The sequence below is a fragment of the Ischnura elegans genome, chromosome 6 (assembly GCF_921293095.1).
Source record: "Ischnura elegans chromosome 6, ioIscEleg1.1, whole genome shotgun sequence".
Classification (NCBI taxonomy): Eukaryota; Metazoa; Arthropoda; class Insecta; order Odonata; family Coenagrionidae; genus Ischnura; species Ischnura elegans.
In genome coordinates this window covers 79,974,293-79,990,532 of record NC_060251.1, presented here as the reverse complement: position 1 = coordinate 79,990,532, position 16,240 = coordinate 79,974,293, and the positions used below count along the sequence as shown (strand labels likewise).

The 16,240-nt window shown below is 37.8% G+C and overlaps 2 protein-coding genes across 4 annotated transcripts in view; one reads left to right on the top strand and one right to left on the bottom strand.

The window, feature by feature from the left end:
• LOC124161054 (progestin and adipoQ receptor family member 3) overlaps positions 1-16,240 on the top strand; it is a 147,256-nt gene that overhangs the window by 63,119 nt on the left and 67,897 nt on the right. The window contains exons 1-2 of one of the 3 annotated variants that reach the window (XM_046537218.1): positions 10,344-10,444; positions 14,187-14,476. In XM_046537218.1, the coding sequence (XP_046393174.1) occupies positions 14,348-14,476 (129 nt within the window). In that variant the 5' untranslated portion in view covers positions 10,344-10,444; positions 14,187-14,347. Of the gene's footprint in view, positions 1-10,343; positions 10,445-12,246; positions 12,906-14,186; positions 14,477-16,240 lie in introns of those variants that run through there. The other 2 variants (XM_046537219.1, XM_046537217.1) reach the window with 2 other exon arrangements.
• On the bottom strand, positions 2,362-4,688 carry LOC124161053. Its single transcript, XM_046537215.1, has one exon. It carries the CDS (start codon positions 4,612-4,614, stop codon positions 3,250-3,252), a length of 1,365 nt encoding a protein of 454 aa, XP_046393171.1. The 5' UTR covers positions 4,615-4,688; the 3' UTR covers positions 2,362-3,249.

Here is a 16,240-nt window from a genome sequence, read left to right as displayed (position 1 = left end):
GCGATAGCTGATCGCTCGGGACTTGAAGTTTGAAGTAAGTTTTATCTTTCTTCTCAAGGTACAAAACGAAAGAAAGCCTCGTGTAAACTGGAAAATTCAGTGTTCTGGCAGCCACTGTGAACTAACTTTGAAAGCACCTAATTTCTATAGGAGTTGAAGAAATAAAAACTTTTCTTTTTATACATGGTATTTATTTTGTCCGACCATGGTTCCGTTACAGCGTAAAATTTTCAGGGTTTTATGCTTTCAAAGATTCAATTTGTTAAATTTTTAAGGTCACCTTGAAAATTTTATGCTGTAACGAAACCATCGTCGGACAAAATAAATAACCATGAAGAAAAAGAAAAGTTTTCATTACTTCAACTCCTACGATGCAAGATTTCCACCAACTCACGTCCGCTACCATTATTATACCTAAAGTGCGTAATATATTTGTGAAAAAATGCTTACAAGGAGACGTCGCCAAAGTGATGTTCAGGATCTGGATACGGATGTTATTTTCTGAAACTATATAGGTAAGGTAGAAAAAGTGCCACGGCTTTCTTCTACATAGGCCCGGGTTCGAGAGATATTCGCTTGTAAAGACTTCGCGCAACATGACATCCCTTGAGTAATCGCCGTGGTAAGGCACAATTCGGAGTTTCGTTTAAAATCCATAAATTTATATTAAATTTAAAAAATCGCGAAGTAACTAAATTAAACGAATGGGGATAAAATGTAACAGCGATATCAAAAATTAGAAGAGAGAAAAACACGGCAGTAAGTAAGAGGGAGCGATTACTCAAGGGATGTCATGCTGCGCGAAATCTTTACAAGCGAATATCTCTCGAACCCGGGCCTATGTGGAAGAAAGCCGTGACACTTTTTCTACCTTACCTATATAGTTTCAGAAAATAACATCCGCATGCAGATCCCGAACATCACTTTGGCGATGTCTCCTTGTTAGCAGGAATCTACACACATTGCTTATTTTCAAAGTGGATGTGTTACTGAAGGTTTGGTCCACGCATTCAAGTGTAAACCACCAATTCGTCAAATATTGAAGGTGTTTTCTGCATATTAATCACTCACACACATGAGATTTTATGTTTAGACATTGTGGAATTTGTTGATCAAATCTCTAGAAAAAAAGATTCAATTAAGATTGAAGTAGTCAAGACCTGCTGTAAGAGTTTTATATTTTCGTTAAATCCACGCTATACCATATAAAAAAAACATTCAATTATGATCTCTAGAATCTCTGAAAAATCATTCAATTATGATTGAAGTAGTCAAGACCTACTATAAGAGTTCATTTATTTTCGTTACAACCACGCTATACCATATTATTCAGATTAAACGTGAACGGAGGGAGATGGGAACATCATGCATTAAACTATACATTTCACTGCCACGAATGGAAAATTTTTCTCAAACACCTGTACGTGTACATAAGTTTTGTGAGATATCGCAAGCTAATCATTACCCTGTTCTTCATATAGGACGAAATAATGCTCTAGGAAAAGTAAATTACCAACGCAAGGTTATTTTTTTTAAGTTTTATTCCTAAAAAGTTATTATCAATTGAAGGTGAATCTGCAAGTTAAAAAATTAACACAAAAGAAAAGAGTGCACAATGCACATTTTTCCCAAGTACGAAATCATAATTTCTTGGAAAAGGCTTCACACATTCCCACTTGGTTCATCCCTCTCATCATGCATTCTCAGGAAGCTGGTTGGAAACAAGTTAGTAATCCTGATAAAGTCATTCATCAATTAAAAGTTCATAATTTTCTGAGAATTTATTGCTGAATGACATTATAGTTGATAGATTAAAAAATATTGCTTCCATGATATACTGGAGTAGGACTATTGTATTAGGCATTGGAGTAGAGCATCTCCTCAAAACACTTATATTCAACATAAAATTTCCATGTAAAAATATGCATTTCATTCTGAATATAATAGGATATGCTATTCTATAGGATATATTTATTGGAAAGGGATTGTGCGCCTTGAGAGAAACACTGTCCGAGTCGTCGCCATTTTTTGTCAATTTCAACGCTGCGCCACTCTGAGTAGAGAAAAAATCATTGTAATCAGTGCAATATCATTAAGGTTCTGATACCAAGTTTTGGATTTTTTTCCTGGAAATAATGAGGAAATAGATGAAAAATGTAGTGTTTTTGGAGGAAACAATTAAATGAACCCCAGAAGAGGACCCATTGAATATACGGAGTGAGATATAAATGAAAAAAAAAACAGCTACAACTAAGTAGATATTTAATCTTTGAATAAAGATCAAAGGATTGAAGATGCCTATACTTTTCCCCTGTTGCTCTTATGGAACCAGATTTAAAGAATGAAAAGTTAAGCATGACCTCGTGGACGATATGTTTGATTTATTCTCGTACATTCTTGTCCATACAGATTTCAGTATAGTTGTGGAAGTTATACTTATCTGTGTTGCCACATGATAAAGTTACTCTCTTTACATTAGTGCGTTGCATTTACTAACTGTCAACTTCACACTTATATATCTACATCATAGCACTTGCCCTTATATTGGAGTTGATTTTAAATGTGTTGAAAAAGGAAAAATGCAGCCTTAAATGTACTTATAGGCAATAACAATTTATTGGAAAGTGAAAATAAGTTAATACTAGGCAACAGATGAAGAAAGTGAATACGTACAGAAAAACTCAAGAAGTATTGCGTGAGTCGGCAACAATATTAAAGAAGTAATACATAACACAATGTAGCATAACATCTGTCCGTCAATATATGCCATATAAAATATATTAAAAATCCTACCTTATCATTAAAAAAAGGGAGTTTTAGTTTCCGCAAGTACGAAAAAGCAAGGTATTTTGCCATTTTCAAAGTATTTTACGAAGAAAATGATAGAATCATCTAGTTTCTATTGATTTATGATAAGAACGGAAAAAAGAAGCTAGCTGATAGCGGAATGTTGAAACTAGCCCCAGCATAGTCAACAATAGAGCCGAGGTCTGTGGCGGGAAAAAGAAGAGAAAACATTGCATGATAGTGCATTTCCTCTGGCAACACAAAATTACCTGCAGATAATTTACAAAATGTTGAAAACGATACTGAAAAATTTTATGCTAAAATTTGTAAAGATTTGCACTTAAATTACGTTCAACCTATTTATTTTTATTAATGGTGGTACCTATTTAATGGAGAGTGCGCCTTAAGTTTGAAGTTTGGCAGAGGTTGTCATTGAAATGTATACATTTTCATAAATTTCGATTAAATATCTGAGTTCAGTATTATAGGTGATGTTTCCACAGACTCTAGTCCATTGGGTAGAGCTGAATTTAAAAATTCCATCATGTTGTCCACAATCATAGACCTAAATTTTGGATCATTTCGGAAGCGATGCATGATTTTCTGCGTACCTCCGGATTGGAAAATGTCTTTCATCATCTCATCCGTCAAATCTTCGGCGTTGGGGAGCAAGAAGTCGTCACCGAGCATGATCATAGGGGAATGAATGATTCCTATTATAGGGCCATAAAGCTTGTACTTTCCGGTCAAGTCCTTTTTGAATTCGTCCAGGGAATACGGCGGCGGTCCATGAACCAGTGCTCCAAAGGTTTCAGCGAAAGACCTGTGATAATCTTCGGCGAGAGTAGAGAAGTATTTGTCCCTCGCCGCTTTCCTGGTGCTCATGTACAGAAAGTACAGAAAATCCGTGCTCGGATGACCGCACCTTGTCATCTGCAGGTCGAAGAACTTCACATCTGCAGGTTTATCGGCCCCATCCTCTCCTTTCACGTACTTGAACATCATGTTGTTCACCCAGCAATCCCCATGGATAATTACACGTCTATTTCGTGGCGGAGTCTGTCTCATCCTGCAGAAAAACGGGAATACTCCGTCGAGGACCTTATCCAACGCTCCACAGGTCACGGCCTTCTTTGGTAGCCCCTCCGTTTCCCTGCACATCTCCTTGAAGTTCCTGAGGAATTCCTCGATCATGTCCTGGGAAGGGCACCGGGGCTCGCCAGGTCTCTGGACATAGAAGACTTTATCCTCGTCGAAATTTCGGATGGACTCGGCCCAACCTCCACTATCAGGATCCAGTAACTTCTCTGCCACCACGGAGAGGGCGTGAAGTTTGCCCAAAGCTTTCATCGCAGCACTGCTGTGGGCATAATCTAAGCCCTCCGTGAAGTAAGAACGGTTCACTCCACGGTATCCAGCCGCCACAAGATCTTCCAGGAAAAAACTGGCGTCGTCTTTAGTGCAGAAACCGTGGTAACATATTGGCAGCGGGACTTGGACGCGACCAGCCGATGCTTTGATCATCAGGGGTGCCACGCGGCTGAAGAAGAGCCATTCCTGGGAGAATATCCCGCTGCTCGCCATCATCTCCCGGTGATGGTGGGTCTGGGGCAAAGTCTTCACTATGAACACGTGGGGGTGGACCCTGTCTTCCCCTGGTAGCCGGTAGGAGACATCGACACGGAGTACCAGGGATGCGAACCCCTCCACGGAACTGGAGGCCCTTTTCACGTGGTAATCCAAGAGAACCACATCTTTCCTCCCAGTCAGGGTTTCCAGGGACCTCACCAAATCCTGGCGGGACACACAAGGCGACAAATCACTCATCTTCGCGCCGCAAGAGACTAGCGACGACTCTAGCTATCCGTGTGCCAACCACTAGTGCGTACTGCACTAGGATGAATGAGCTGCATCGCTTGCCTCGCAATACGATAATAACAGCATGGATCTATGTAAGGTCGATCCTTACGCAACCGCCATGCATGGAGATAAACGTGGGCGTATTTCCCTTAGCCTCTAACACTTCCGCCATTTGCGTTTTAGGGTTCCTGTGTTTTTCTACAGAATTTTCTATTTCGATGCTGCTTGAAATGACGACCTAAGGGTATTGAGAATGATCTCTTCTGAACAATTATTTTAGCGAAAATAATAAAATAGATTACCGGGGAATTGAAAGGGAATGGGACGGAAAGAATGAAATGCAGTGAGGAAATTTTGAATAGTGATAACAATTGTGAATGTGTCGTGGTTCTATTTATTTGCAGAGATTATGACAACTGAGTATTAAAAAAAACTTTTTTGGGTGATTGTATTAATGGCATCTTAAAATGAAACATTTTGAAGAAGGGTCCAAGTATAACTTATAGTTTAAAATGGGGAAAATTCAACTGAAAAATCGCATTTTTTTACAATTTATTTTTTAATGCAATGATGTTAGACCTCGAAAAATGCTATCATCTGCCGCTTGCTTGTGACCATTGCTGATAAAAAAATTAACGCGGCTTTAATTCTATGAATCTTACTAACCCAATGCAAACGCTACCGATAAATTAATGTATGATTATTGTTCAAATCAGCTTCTAATATTTCTAAATTTTTAATAGTGAAGGATAAACTTCTCAGCGTGCAAGTTTCTTTCATTTTCAACAAAAAGCATACATAAAATATGTTATTGACACTAATTCATCTTATAGAATGTCAAAGAAAATGTTTTCGCAATCTATCGATACATTATTGAAACAATATTAACAACTACACAGCTTTACCCATGTTTTTTTAGTATTAAAATATCAAAACCACTATTCTTTACGTTCTATCCGTGCCATTCTGGCGAAGGACGCGGTTTTGGAGCGACTCCAGGCGAAATATCCTTCCGTTATAAACGCTAGCGTAGTCCAAGGGCACAACTCTTTAAAGCACTACTTAACCCAATCGACACGTGGCCTGCGGCAATCCTTGAGGAGGACATCGTTGTCGTTTAATTTTTTGCGCTGAATTGTGTGGTACGAAGTCAATGCTAAAAAAGAGCGCTATATCCTCTCATGTCCTAATGTAATGCATCCCTTCTGCTTGACCGGTATTATTTTGGTGACGTATTACTTGCCATAAAGCTACGATATCGTCTTGAAAATTTCAGGTTATATAGAGTAAGCCCTTATGAACACGATTTGTGTCTCGATTTTGAAAATTTCGGCTCAGAGGCTAAGTTTTACATTTTAAATATAGGCCAAATGATAAATTAATATTTTTATGCATTATCCCAATCGTCTCAACTTCTACTTTGTGGAAATTCATTTTATCCTTAATGAAATGAAAAACTTTGTTGCATACGTTGTATACCACTAATTTATTTTTGGTACGACTAGTTTCAACGCAGCTCCGTCATCCCCAATACTTGAAAATAGATTGGCGGAACGCAACAAAGTTTTTCATTTCATTAAGGATTTTTGTAAATATACATTTATAAAATAAATTGTTGAAAAGGATTGAATTCATATTGCGGGGTATTATGTAGATGTAAGGCGAAAGTTACGCATCTTTTTCAGGGCTAACCACGTGGGAGTTTAATGGTGCAGTATAAATTTGGGAACAAATAGGCATTCTTGTGTCTAGAAAATTATCGCTCACTCATAACATGGTGGAAAAAATCGAGGTATCGAATCAAAGTATTTTTTGCGATTAATTTTAAGTCTTGTGTAAAAGTTTGTGTGCAATTAGGAAAGGGAAGTTAGTTGATTTGCGAGGCATTTCCAAATCAAAGACGCTTTTTTTACATTACACACCTGGATTATGCGCAATCGTTATTTAAAAATTCATCTAACTTATTGTTATCAGTTTAACGATAAAAATATATAAAGAGGAAAATCGAACTTGAACAGCATACTTTTCTCTCCACAGCGAAAAATCATAATCTCAAATTCAATTTCCAGAGGTGCAGCGAAATACTTTTTAGTTTTTGGTGCGATGAAATATTTTAACTATTCGCTTTCGCTCGTTTATCATTCTGCTTCCTCTGACTTAAATAATTTTACTCAACTGAATTTTCCAGGTAGTAAATGTCCCATGGACTATCATTTTTTTAAAATAATATCACTATTATTAAAGGTTCTAATTTGATTTAATTAAATTTGTAAAGGTTCTAGGGCAGAGCCGCAAATGAAATCAATTTTCACTACGGATTAATTATATTTTTCTTATTAATTGCATTGAGAATTGAACGAAAACATCCCCTCGAAAGCCGAAGAAAAAACACCACGGTAATATCTTAAAAAAAATACAAAAATAAAGTTCTAATTGAGAAATACTAATTGAAAAATATTGATCAATGCATATCTTATTCGTGTTACCCGTGTGTCATACTATTTTCTCTTCAGGCGTGCACAACTTAGATACAATGAATATAAATCACATCAAATTTAAACATTATTTATCCATTATGCTGCCAATTGTCTTTGTGGATATCACGACCTTGCTAAACCTATCTGGTTACGAGTAGTCGTAAAGTACTGATTCCGAATGAGATGTTTATGTGGGTGTTAAACTATGATCTAGTTTCTCCGAGTATTGCTCGTGTGTGAAATGGGAGTGAGTACAGAGCCACATGTCACTTGCGATACGGCTATGCGAACTATTGGACCAGCTTGATTAGCTCATCACATAGATATGAACCCATATGTATCTGGCATTGACTCTATGTAGTTTTTCACTATCAAGGTCATCTTGATAATAGCGTGATGCGGTGAGTTCTCTTGGGGGTACCATATCCTCTCAGCAAAATGTAGGGCACGATGTCTTGAATTATTAGGCATGAGACGCATTGGTGGTATGTTAAGGAACACGTGTGAAACCCGAAATAAATGCAGAATTTGATGCTTGCATGTGTTTTGTACAGCATAAAACTTGAAGCACTTGTAAAAAAGTCATTTTGAGAGAACTTTTCCTAAAATACTTTTATCATTTCCATTAATAAACAGATTCTAAAATATTGATGATGTCCTTAATCCAAAATTAAATTGGAAAAATATTACGATATCAGGCGACCCTTTGTTTGTTTAATCCTGTGGCAGAACAGCACGTGCATCGACCTACGATTTTGTATTGCCTGAAGTGAAAAATTTAGTTTATTGTTTAGAGCTCTATTCATACCTAACACGCATAAATTGAGGTAGCCATTAAGGTTTAAATATTTAACGAAAGACTCGACTCTTAACACCTTTCCGCGATAAAAGTTCGCAGAGCCATAGCTACCCGTTTATCGATACCGATGCCACTATTTGGTTCCCCCTTGGTTTGATAAGGCTCCCATGCAACGCGTTGCGAGCTTTGCACTTCTGAATAGCTATCGTAGCCGAGGAAATTGATTTTACGGCGCAGCTGGCCTTAAAGATACTTTTGCCCGGAAGTGCATTTGAGTTTCTCTTCAACCGCAGGACACAGCGTTAGAGATGATTCTCTATACTGGTCGTCATTGTGTTCGAGAACGTGTTCAAGGACAGTGACGCAGCCAGGAAACGAATGCATGGAGTAGGGGGAAGGGTTTAGAATGAGTTTAGTATGAGTTTGCAGCTTCACTAATGTCACTGTATTCTCCAAAATCGATTCCTTCACATCTTTCTCCTTCGTGTAAAAATACATAATGCTCCCGAAGCTTTTTTATTTGGATGTAATTGAATGAAGAGAACGAATTTTCTTCAATTCTTATTGTAGATTTTTTCAAACGTATTTTCTGTATGCAGGGGAAAGAAGGTATATGCGTGCCACCAAAAATGTCTACCTGGAGTGGCACGCGCTCATTCTTGAGGCCTTATCTCGGGATCCACTGCTCACAATTGGGAAATATTTTTGGTGCAGCATTTTAAATGTCCAATGTATCGTTGGTTACCATAGAAAATCAGTTGAAAAATACCAGCGCCTACTTATCGCCATTCATATCCGAAAAAACAGCCAAAAATGACTAAAATTTCTCAACTTTGAGTGCGATGCGGCACGTCTTCCCGTTATCCAATTGCAATAATATTTAACAGGATATTTTTTCACCAATTGGCATGAAATGAGGGGGTGTTCCGAAATAAATTCGAAAATCGCAACATAAGCAACACCCTAATGTATATATATATCTAGTTGGGGATATATGTCTCTATTCCCCCTCCTCATTTCTTGTCTATTTTCTTAGATTTAATATCATTACAAAGCCTTATTCATAAAAGTGATCATCAGCAAATGGTTTTCTGCTCTACACTGGCATGTCCCAAACACCAAAGTCGTCTCCACCTTACTCTATCCAAGACCTCCCCTTTAATTTCCCTGTAGCTTCTTCCTAACCTTACCGCGTCCGTTATCTTAAGCATACTAGAGTGATATTTCTATTAATACTGGTAAGATAATAATTTGTATTATCGATGGCAATTTTTCCTCACAAATCGAGAATATTATTGTAATTATGAAAGTTTTTAATAAAATTCGGATTCGTGCAGCATACAATACTTCAGATTCACATTGAATGGCCTAATTTTCTCGACCCACAGTGGTGTTTTCTTAGGATCACAACCCTCCACTATATTCACTTGTAGTCTAATGATGGAAAAATTTAAACCGAAAATCGAGTTATAAGAGTTTAAGATCGAGGAAATCGAGATCGAGCCATTATCTTCGAGTTTGGATCTAAACACGAATTTTCAACTTCGATATTGACCATTGATCATTGATGTCAGCAGCGTTATTACTAGCCTTTGATAAATTAATCCGTCCCGAATGAAAGACTTCTATCTAAGGCCGGAAAAATTGGAAAGGCCCTCTGTCCATCATCAAGAAAGCATCTAACAGTTGATCTTTTAAACATTTTAATGGAGCCAAATGGTTCAAAGCGCTTATCCCAAAACTTTAGTATGCGCGCATTTATATTTACTTCTAATAATTTAATCATGTATTCTGAGTAGAGTTTTTGAGGCTTTTTCTACGACTCTTAAGTATTATTTTTAGTGTTTTTCGATTGAATAATTAACATGTTTATTTACAAACTGTATTTTTTTAAGAGAGCCATAGATTTTTCGATTAATCGATCTTTTTGTTCAATTTTCGATTATTGTTGTAAATTCGAGGTTATTAATTCGATAAAAAATCGATTGATCGAAAAAAATCGGCTACTTGAAAAATCGTTTCCTCGAAAAATCGATTTCGACCGATATTTTTTCCATCATCATTCAAATCCGGGGTAAGGTGATGTTTTTTCTTAATATTTACGCACCAACTGACATGCGTCTCCGACCAAATATCCAAGATGCGCTCATGAGATGCGTACTTTGAATGCAAAGTCAATTCCCATCCCACAGTGCCGCAGTACTCGTGGAGCGGAGACGCAGCATCCTGTCCCTTCCCCATCCCCTTTACCTCCTCACAACGTTCTATTTTCACCCTCACCCGTTTGGCAAAGTGCACTTTTGCTCGCCTATTGTCGTCGTTGTCATCTTACCCTAGTTTTGCGCCGCGAAAAGATTCGCGTTCCGCGCTCGCTCTTCGACTCCGAAACCTTAATTCTCAAAGGGGCCGAGTGAGGAGAGAGTGAGCATGTGCCTTTCACGGTCGCATCTCGCAGATTGCGGCTTTCGTCGTAATTGTTTTTTCGCTCAATAGGTCGCGCGCACGCAGCGGAGAGGAATCGGTAGGTACCAACCATGAGTATAGAGTACGGACTATCATTGTGTCGCCAGAAAGCAGTGCATAATGTGATACTTACCTCGTATTTTACTTTATCATCGTGCACTTTCGACTGTGTACCGCTATGTGAAGGAGGACGGAACCTATCTTCAGACACCTTACAGTGACTCTTCGTTAAAAATTTCGCGGGTAATTTTTTGGGCTATGTCGCTGCGTCCAATTTCGGGTGGCCCAAACGTTTCCCGAATGATGCTGATCGCTTTTTCAAGAGAATCTTCTCTCCCTTGAAACCAGCATCCTACCGAAGTTTCCCTTGAAAAAGCAACCAACATCGGTCGGGAAACGTTGGCGCCACCCTTTAAATTAACGCGGCGACAGAGCCCAAAAAGTTTTTAAAAAACTAATATCTTACGGAGAATAGCTTAGTGAATCGGTAGGCTGATTTTGTTAAGCATCAGAATATTCTTTAGTATTGTCATTTTTTACGTATTGTAGAAAGAGTTGAAAGAAACTTGTGTGGCGATTGTGGTTTAATGCATTCATCGAAGCTTTTGCGGTTCATGATGATATGCATGTTTATACGGTTTTGCCTCATGCTAATCAGGTATTGCCCCGATGACCTCTGCTGGTCACTTCTTCAGAAGGATGCGATGTCCTCGTTTCTGGTGTTGGTTAATTAAACATATCTTGGGTGGAATGTTTAGGAGAGGGATCCGGGGTGAAGGAAAGAAAGGCAGTGGAAAAATGTTTACAAAGTGAGTGTCTCCACTTATGGATTATTTAGAGGCCATCATCTATAAAGAAGTTTTCTCTAATACTTACGGTATCAATGGCTTCACGATAGAGCCTAGTTTAAATCTATGGACCATCACGATTAGTATCTTGCATTGATGTAGTTTTCTTAAAGAAGTTGAAAACTATTTTAAATGATGCTTTTAAAGCGATTCTTCTTCATTCTGAGGAGAAGGGAACCGAACACTAATTTCTTGTTAACTTTGCTCTCTACCGAAGTTTTGGCCTTGCACTTCAGTGGATTTATATACTGCCTGTGTCTGTATCATGACAACTGCGATCACTCAATTTAACGTCGAATGCTGTCCACCGTGAATTGGACCAGCTTAAAAGGAAGCGTCAAACCCTCTCGGTTGGCAGTATTTTTTCTATTTTCATTTACTTTAAAACTAGAGCAACCATCTCGAAATTTTCAAGGTGCATGAAATAGAAACAAGTCAATACTTTACTGCATTGCAAACACAAAAATGTTGCATCCGAAAAATGCTGAGGAAGAATTTGTGTATTTAATATAGAAGGTTATGCTGACATGACGCCATTCCAAATATCCTGAAACTTTTTGGGTGATAACATAAGTTATAAGCTAGTCATACGTCACGATGAAAGACCGGTCGAATGGAAATCATACATGCCTCTAAGCTAGATTAACAATATTCGTATTAATAATAAAAATATTCATTTGTAAACAATGAATAAACAAAAAAATGATAAACTGTAGCCATAATAAGACATCGGAGCTAATATTTTATTGCGAAAATATGGAGGCTTTGAATGTTGCTATAGTGATTTTTGGAGTGCTTAAACTGTCGCAAAGAATCCCAGTGATTGATTATCCTAATTGCTATTTGATCCAATTAATATGATGTTAGGAAAATTATTTTCTAAATTTGTTGTATTTCCCTTGCACTCAATTTAGCGCTTTGCTCGGAAATATAGCGAATCGCCGTACGGCTTCTTGGCCGTACTTCTCTCCGGATGGGGTATCCTCGTTTCCTTCTATGGTGCTCAATGCCCGCATATTCCTATAATTTTTCCCGCGCTTGAATGGGCCTGTCGCGCTCACTTGCCTATCCACCAAGATAGTGAAAATCACAGTTTGTCGGTGAAATGAGTCTAGGAACACAATGGAAGTGAAAAAGGCTAAAAAGTAACAGACTCTCTAGCATACGTTGTCAGTGAAAGTCTGTAGCCTTGGTGTTTCTTTACGACCCACCTTTCTCTTAAAGCCTCCTTCTTTGTGATGAATGCCTGTAAATAGTAAAGTGGTGTTTAAAAACTGGTATGCAAATCACCTATTAATTATGTAGCTTTCTGTCTTCGTAAACTTTACCCGTAAATACTGCACCACAGTTTAAAAAAGTTCTCGAAGAAAATAACGATGGCATTGTTATAAGAAAGCAAATCGGCAAACTGACAAGAATTACTATGATATAATTTTTTTTGGAAAGATAAAAACTACTATGCCACTGCTATGAATTTTGTTTGCTGGCACATAAAAAATTATAGCTCCTAAAAACCAAATTATGCTAAATTTTAGCACAGAAGGGATTAACTGCAATACTGTAGCCAGAAAATTCAAGGGAGTTCTTTAGGAGGCGGTTTATTAAGAGTACACCTAGACGACGTTCATTAGGAGGGAGCACACTTATGGCCATATGTCCCAAACATTTCGGGTGAGTTTGAACACCTATACCCCTCAAAATTCTATCTTTACGATCTTGTTATACTGTGGGGCATGGCTCCAATCTGGCAGTCTGCGTACAGTTTGCCTAGAATGCTGTCCTGGTGCCCCTGGGATTAGATGGCTAAGTTGCAATCAGGTCATGCATGCCCTGAGGACGGGGTGAAAGTACTAGTAATATAGCAGTTTTTCCGGCCAATGCGCCTCGAATATTTCGCAAAATTGTTCATTTTGAAGCGATGAGAAACACAAACATACTTTGAGATAGTACAGATCATATTCTTATGCGGAAAAATGATAATATCCCTCTCAATCATATAAAAATCATTCACGGGAACAAAAATCGAGTTACCTCGAACAATTTTCATATTTCAGTTCGCGTCGTACAACGGCTCAAATTTCAATTGATACCTCTTGATCTAACTTGATATTGTGACATATTTTGTTGTACTTCGTGGGAAATAATTGAGATAAATCGCTTAGCGTTTCAAGGTCTCTATTGATACGGTGACGGAAAAAAATGCGGGGAACGCTTGTTAGATAACAGGATTTAATTTCACAACACATCAAGCACCATGAAGACTATGTTAACTCCTATCAACGGATGTTGTGCTAATGAGGCAGTCAAGTGAATAAGAAGCATATCCCAAGCGCCTTTCTAGAGCTCGCTATTCTTTATGCAATATGCTAATCAATCAGACGCACTTTCAATTTGTTTTCTAGTGCGTCGCAATCTATTTAGGGCCAAATACGCAACAACTACGCCCGGTAAAGTACCTTGAGCTTAGAGTAGTTACTAAGCTTACTTAATGCTGGGCTATATTAGCAGAATGTAATATGCGTCGAACCGCCCTATATATTAACGCTACTAACACTAAAAACAGTACTTTTATCACCCTAAAATAAGCGTCAACTGCAATAACACCTACAGGATAAATACTTTCTCATAGCATTAATAACATCAAAGGACGGAGCTTTTCCTATTGATAAGTTTTTTCATGACGAATTGCTAATTAACCTACGCCATCAAGTCCGAATATTCAGGATATATTAATTGGGCCATAATCAACATTTGCCTGTATTTCGAGCTAGAAAAGTCAGCCTGATTAATTACTCAAATTGATGTTTTTAATTTTAGTAAAAAAACTGCCATTCACTGGCATTTTTTTATTGACACAGGGAAGATTAACTGAAGTGGCTAATGAAAATATGTCTTTAAACTAAAATGTAGTATTTTCATATTAATATTTCTTTTCTCTTTTACCTTTATCAGGAATTTTCCTTCGCCGCTCCGTGTAACAGGAGAAGTCGAAGGAAGCCAGGCAGAGGACAAGAGAGTGTAATTATAAGAGTGATTAAGAGCGGTGAAACCCCGGTGAAGTGAGCAGTGGTTGATTTCAAAAGGCACCAACAGCAGAACGAGAAACATACACCATGAGGCTACAAGCTCCCAGTTCCCTGGATTCTAAGGGAGGAGATATCGCCGAGACGGAACCCGTGCTGTCCAGCGTCGAACAGCGGCTGACAGCGGAAGGAGACGTGAACTGCAATGGTACCCATAAGGTAAATCCTCTGTCAAATCATTATTAATTGAAGAGGGCGCATTATTTTCGCTCGAGAAGTATGTTTACCTTTTTCGTGGCGTCTTTATTTATTTGTTTAAAATATTCTAAAAATACAGAAGTAGCGCCATTTTATAGAAAAAATATATATTGGGAAAGAATAAAATAACATAATTTTTATGATAGGATTAACGAGAGTTTTTACGTCTTCATCTTCAAAAATAGGCGCTTATTATTTGCAGCGTGGATATGAAATGGCCTAAAACCATCTTCAGGATGGACCAACGGAGACAAAAATGTAAGCAGAAATCCAATAATTGCGATGAGAAAATATTAAATTAAAAGTTTGAATTGAGAATTGGTGCTTGAATTTGTTGAAAACACCGATATTTACCCTTTTAACAGTAGGAAAGTGTTCATTTTACGTCACATGGATACCACTAATGGGGAATCAGGAAATACTACATTTTATGGATTTTTTTTTGCGAACCGAAATAATTATTGCCATTTGAGAGCGTAATTTTTGGGTCACCAAAACACTAGAAACCGTTTCCATTTTGCGCCCTGAAACATTGCTTATCTTCAAGGGAAACGGCATGACGAGTGTCTTGTGCGAATGTATATCAAGCCCCCTGGTTCACACGCCCGGTATTTTTGCCCTCCTTTCGACGCTGGCGGAAGTAGTCGCAGAATTACGAAGCGTGAAATGTTTGAAAACCTTTCGTGGGTGCCTACGTGTCGATGGGAAGAAAGGCAGACGCAGTTCCCAGACGTTCCTGGGTGATCAGACCTGTGGCTCCCTACTGCGAGAAGCAAGAACTTTCTACTACCGAGCAATCCGACATTGTAACGTTTTCCCGTCTTCCATACCGATGTCAGCACTGAGCTGATTTATTTCCTGCACTTGCAGGCAGAGGCGGTTCAGAGTAAGACTTTTTGGGGGGAGTAGCAACACGTAAAAGGTATATATGTTAAGAAATATGGTGAAATTTCTTCCATGCAGCATGAAGAATATGTCAGGAGGAAGGAGGTGACTAGTCCAGAAGAAAAGATTTATTTTCTTAGACCATAAATGTAACTCTCCAGGGATGAGAATCATTAGGAGAAGACAAGCCGAATTAAGTTTCAACTATGTAATGTTATAAAGTGCAACATTAATTTGAAAAATGCAAATTTTTTCACTCACTTAGTGCTTTTCAAAGGAATGCCTTACATACAACTGGTGTTTTTTTCATACATTTTATTGGTCACAGCATTTAGCACTCTTTAATTACAAGTACGTTTTTACAAGTACATTTTTTTTATACAAGAACAATTTTTTTCTGAAAACAAGGCAAAATTTTTTAAAGTTACATACAATTCAGTTATTGGTGTATCCTTGCAGAATTTTTCTTGCGTCTTCACATAATAGTTTAAAGTCCATATTTTCAAATTTATTAACAAATTTTCCATTATTTTTCACAACTCGTTGAAGATAATCTGCTGTTATTAGCCCCATAGCATGATGAAGCGTTGACGAATGTTTTTTTCGTATTCCATTCGAAAGTATGCAAAAGGAATTAAAAATGCAGTAATAATCATCGCTTTGGAAAATTTTGCTAACTTACAGTAATGGTTCCAGAAATTTTGAAATCAAAGAAATTCTGTGGGTTAAGAAGGAAAAGAGTATGTTGAAACATTCGGATGGGTAATGCCAATCATAATTTGGTGCTAACGTATTAGTTTTAGTCTTTCTGAGGGAGAATTTATCCATAAAAAATTATAT

Coding starts and splice junctions, on each gene's coding strand:
- LOC124161053 (XM_046537215.1), bottom strand. CDS start 4,614: ATGAGTGATTTGTCGCCTTGTGTGTCCCGCCAGGATTTGGTGAGGTCC.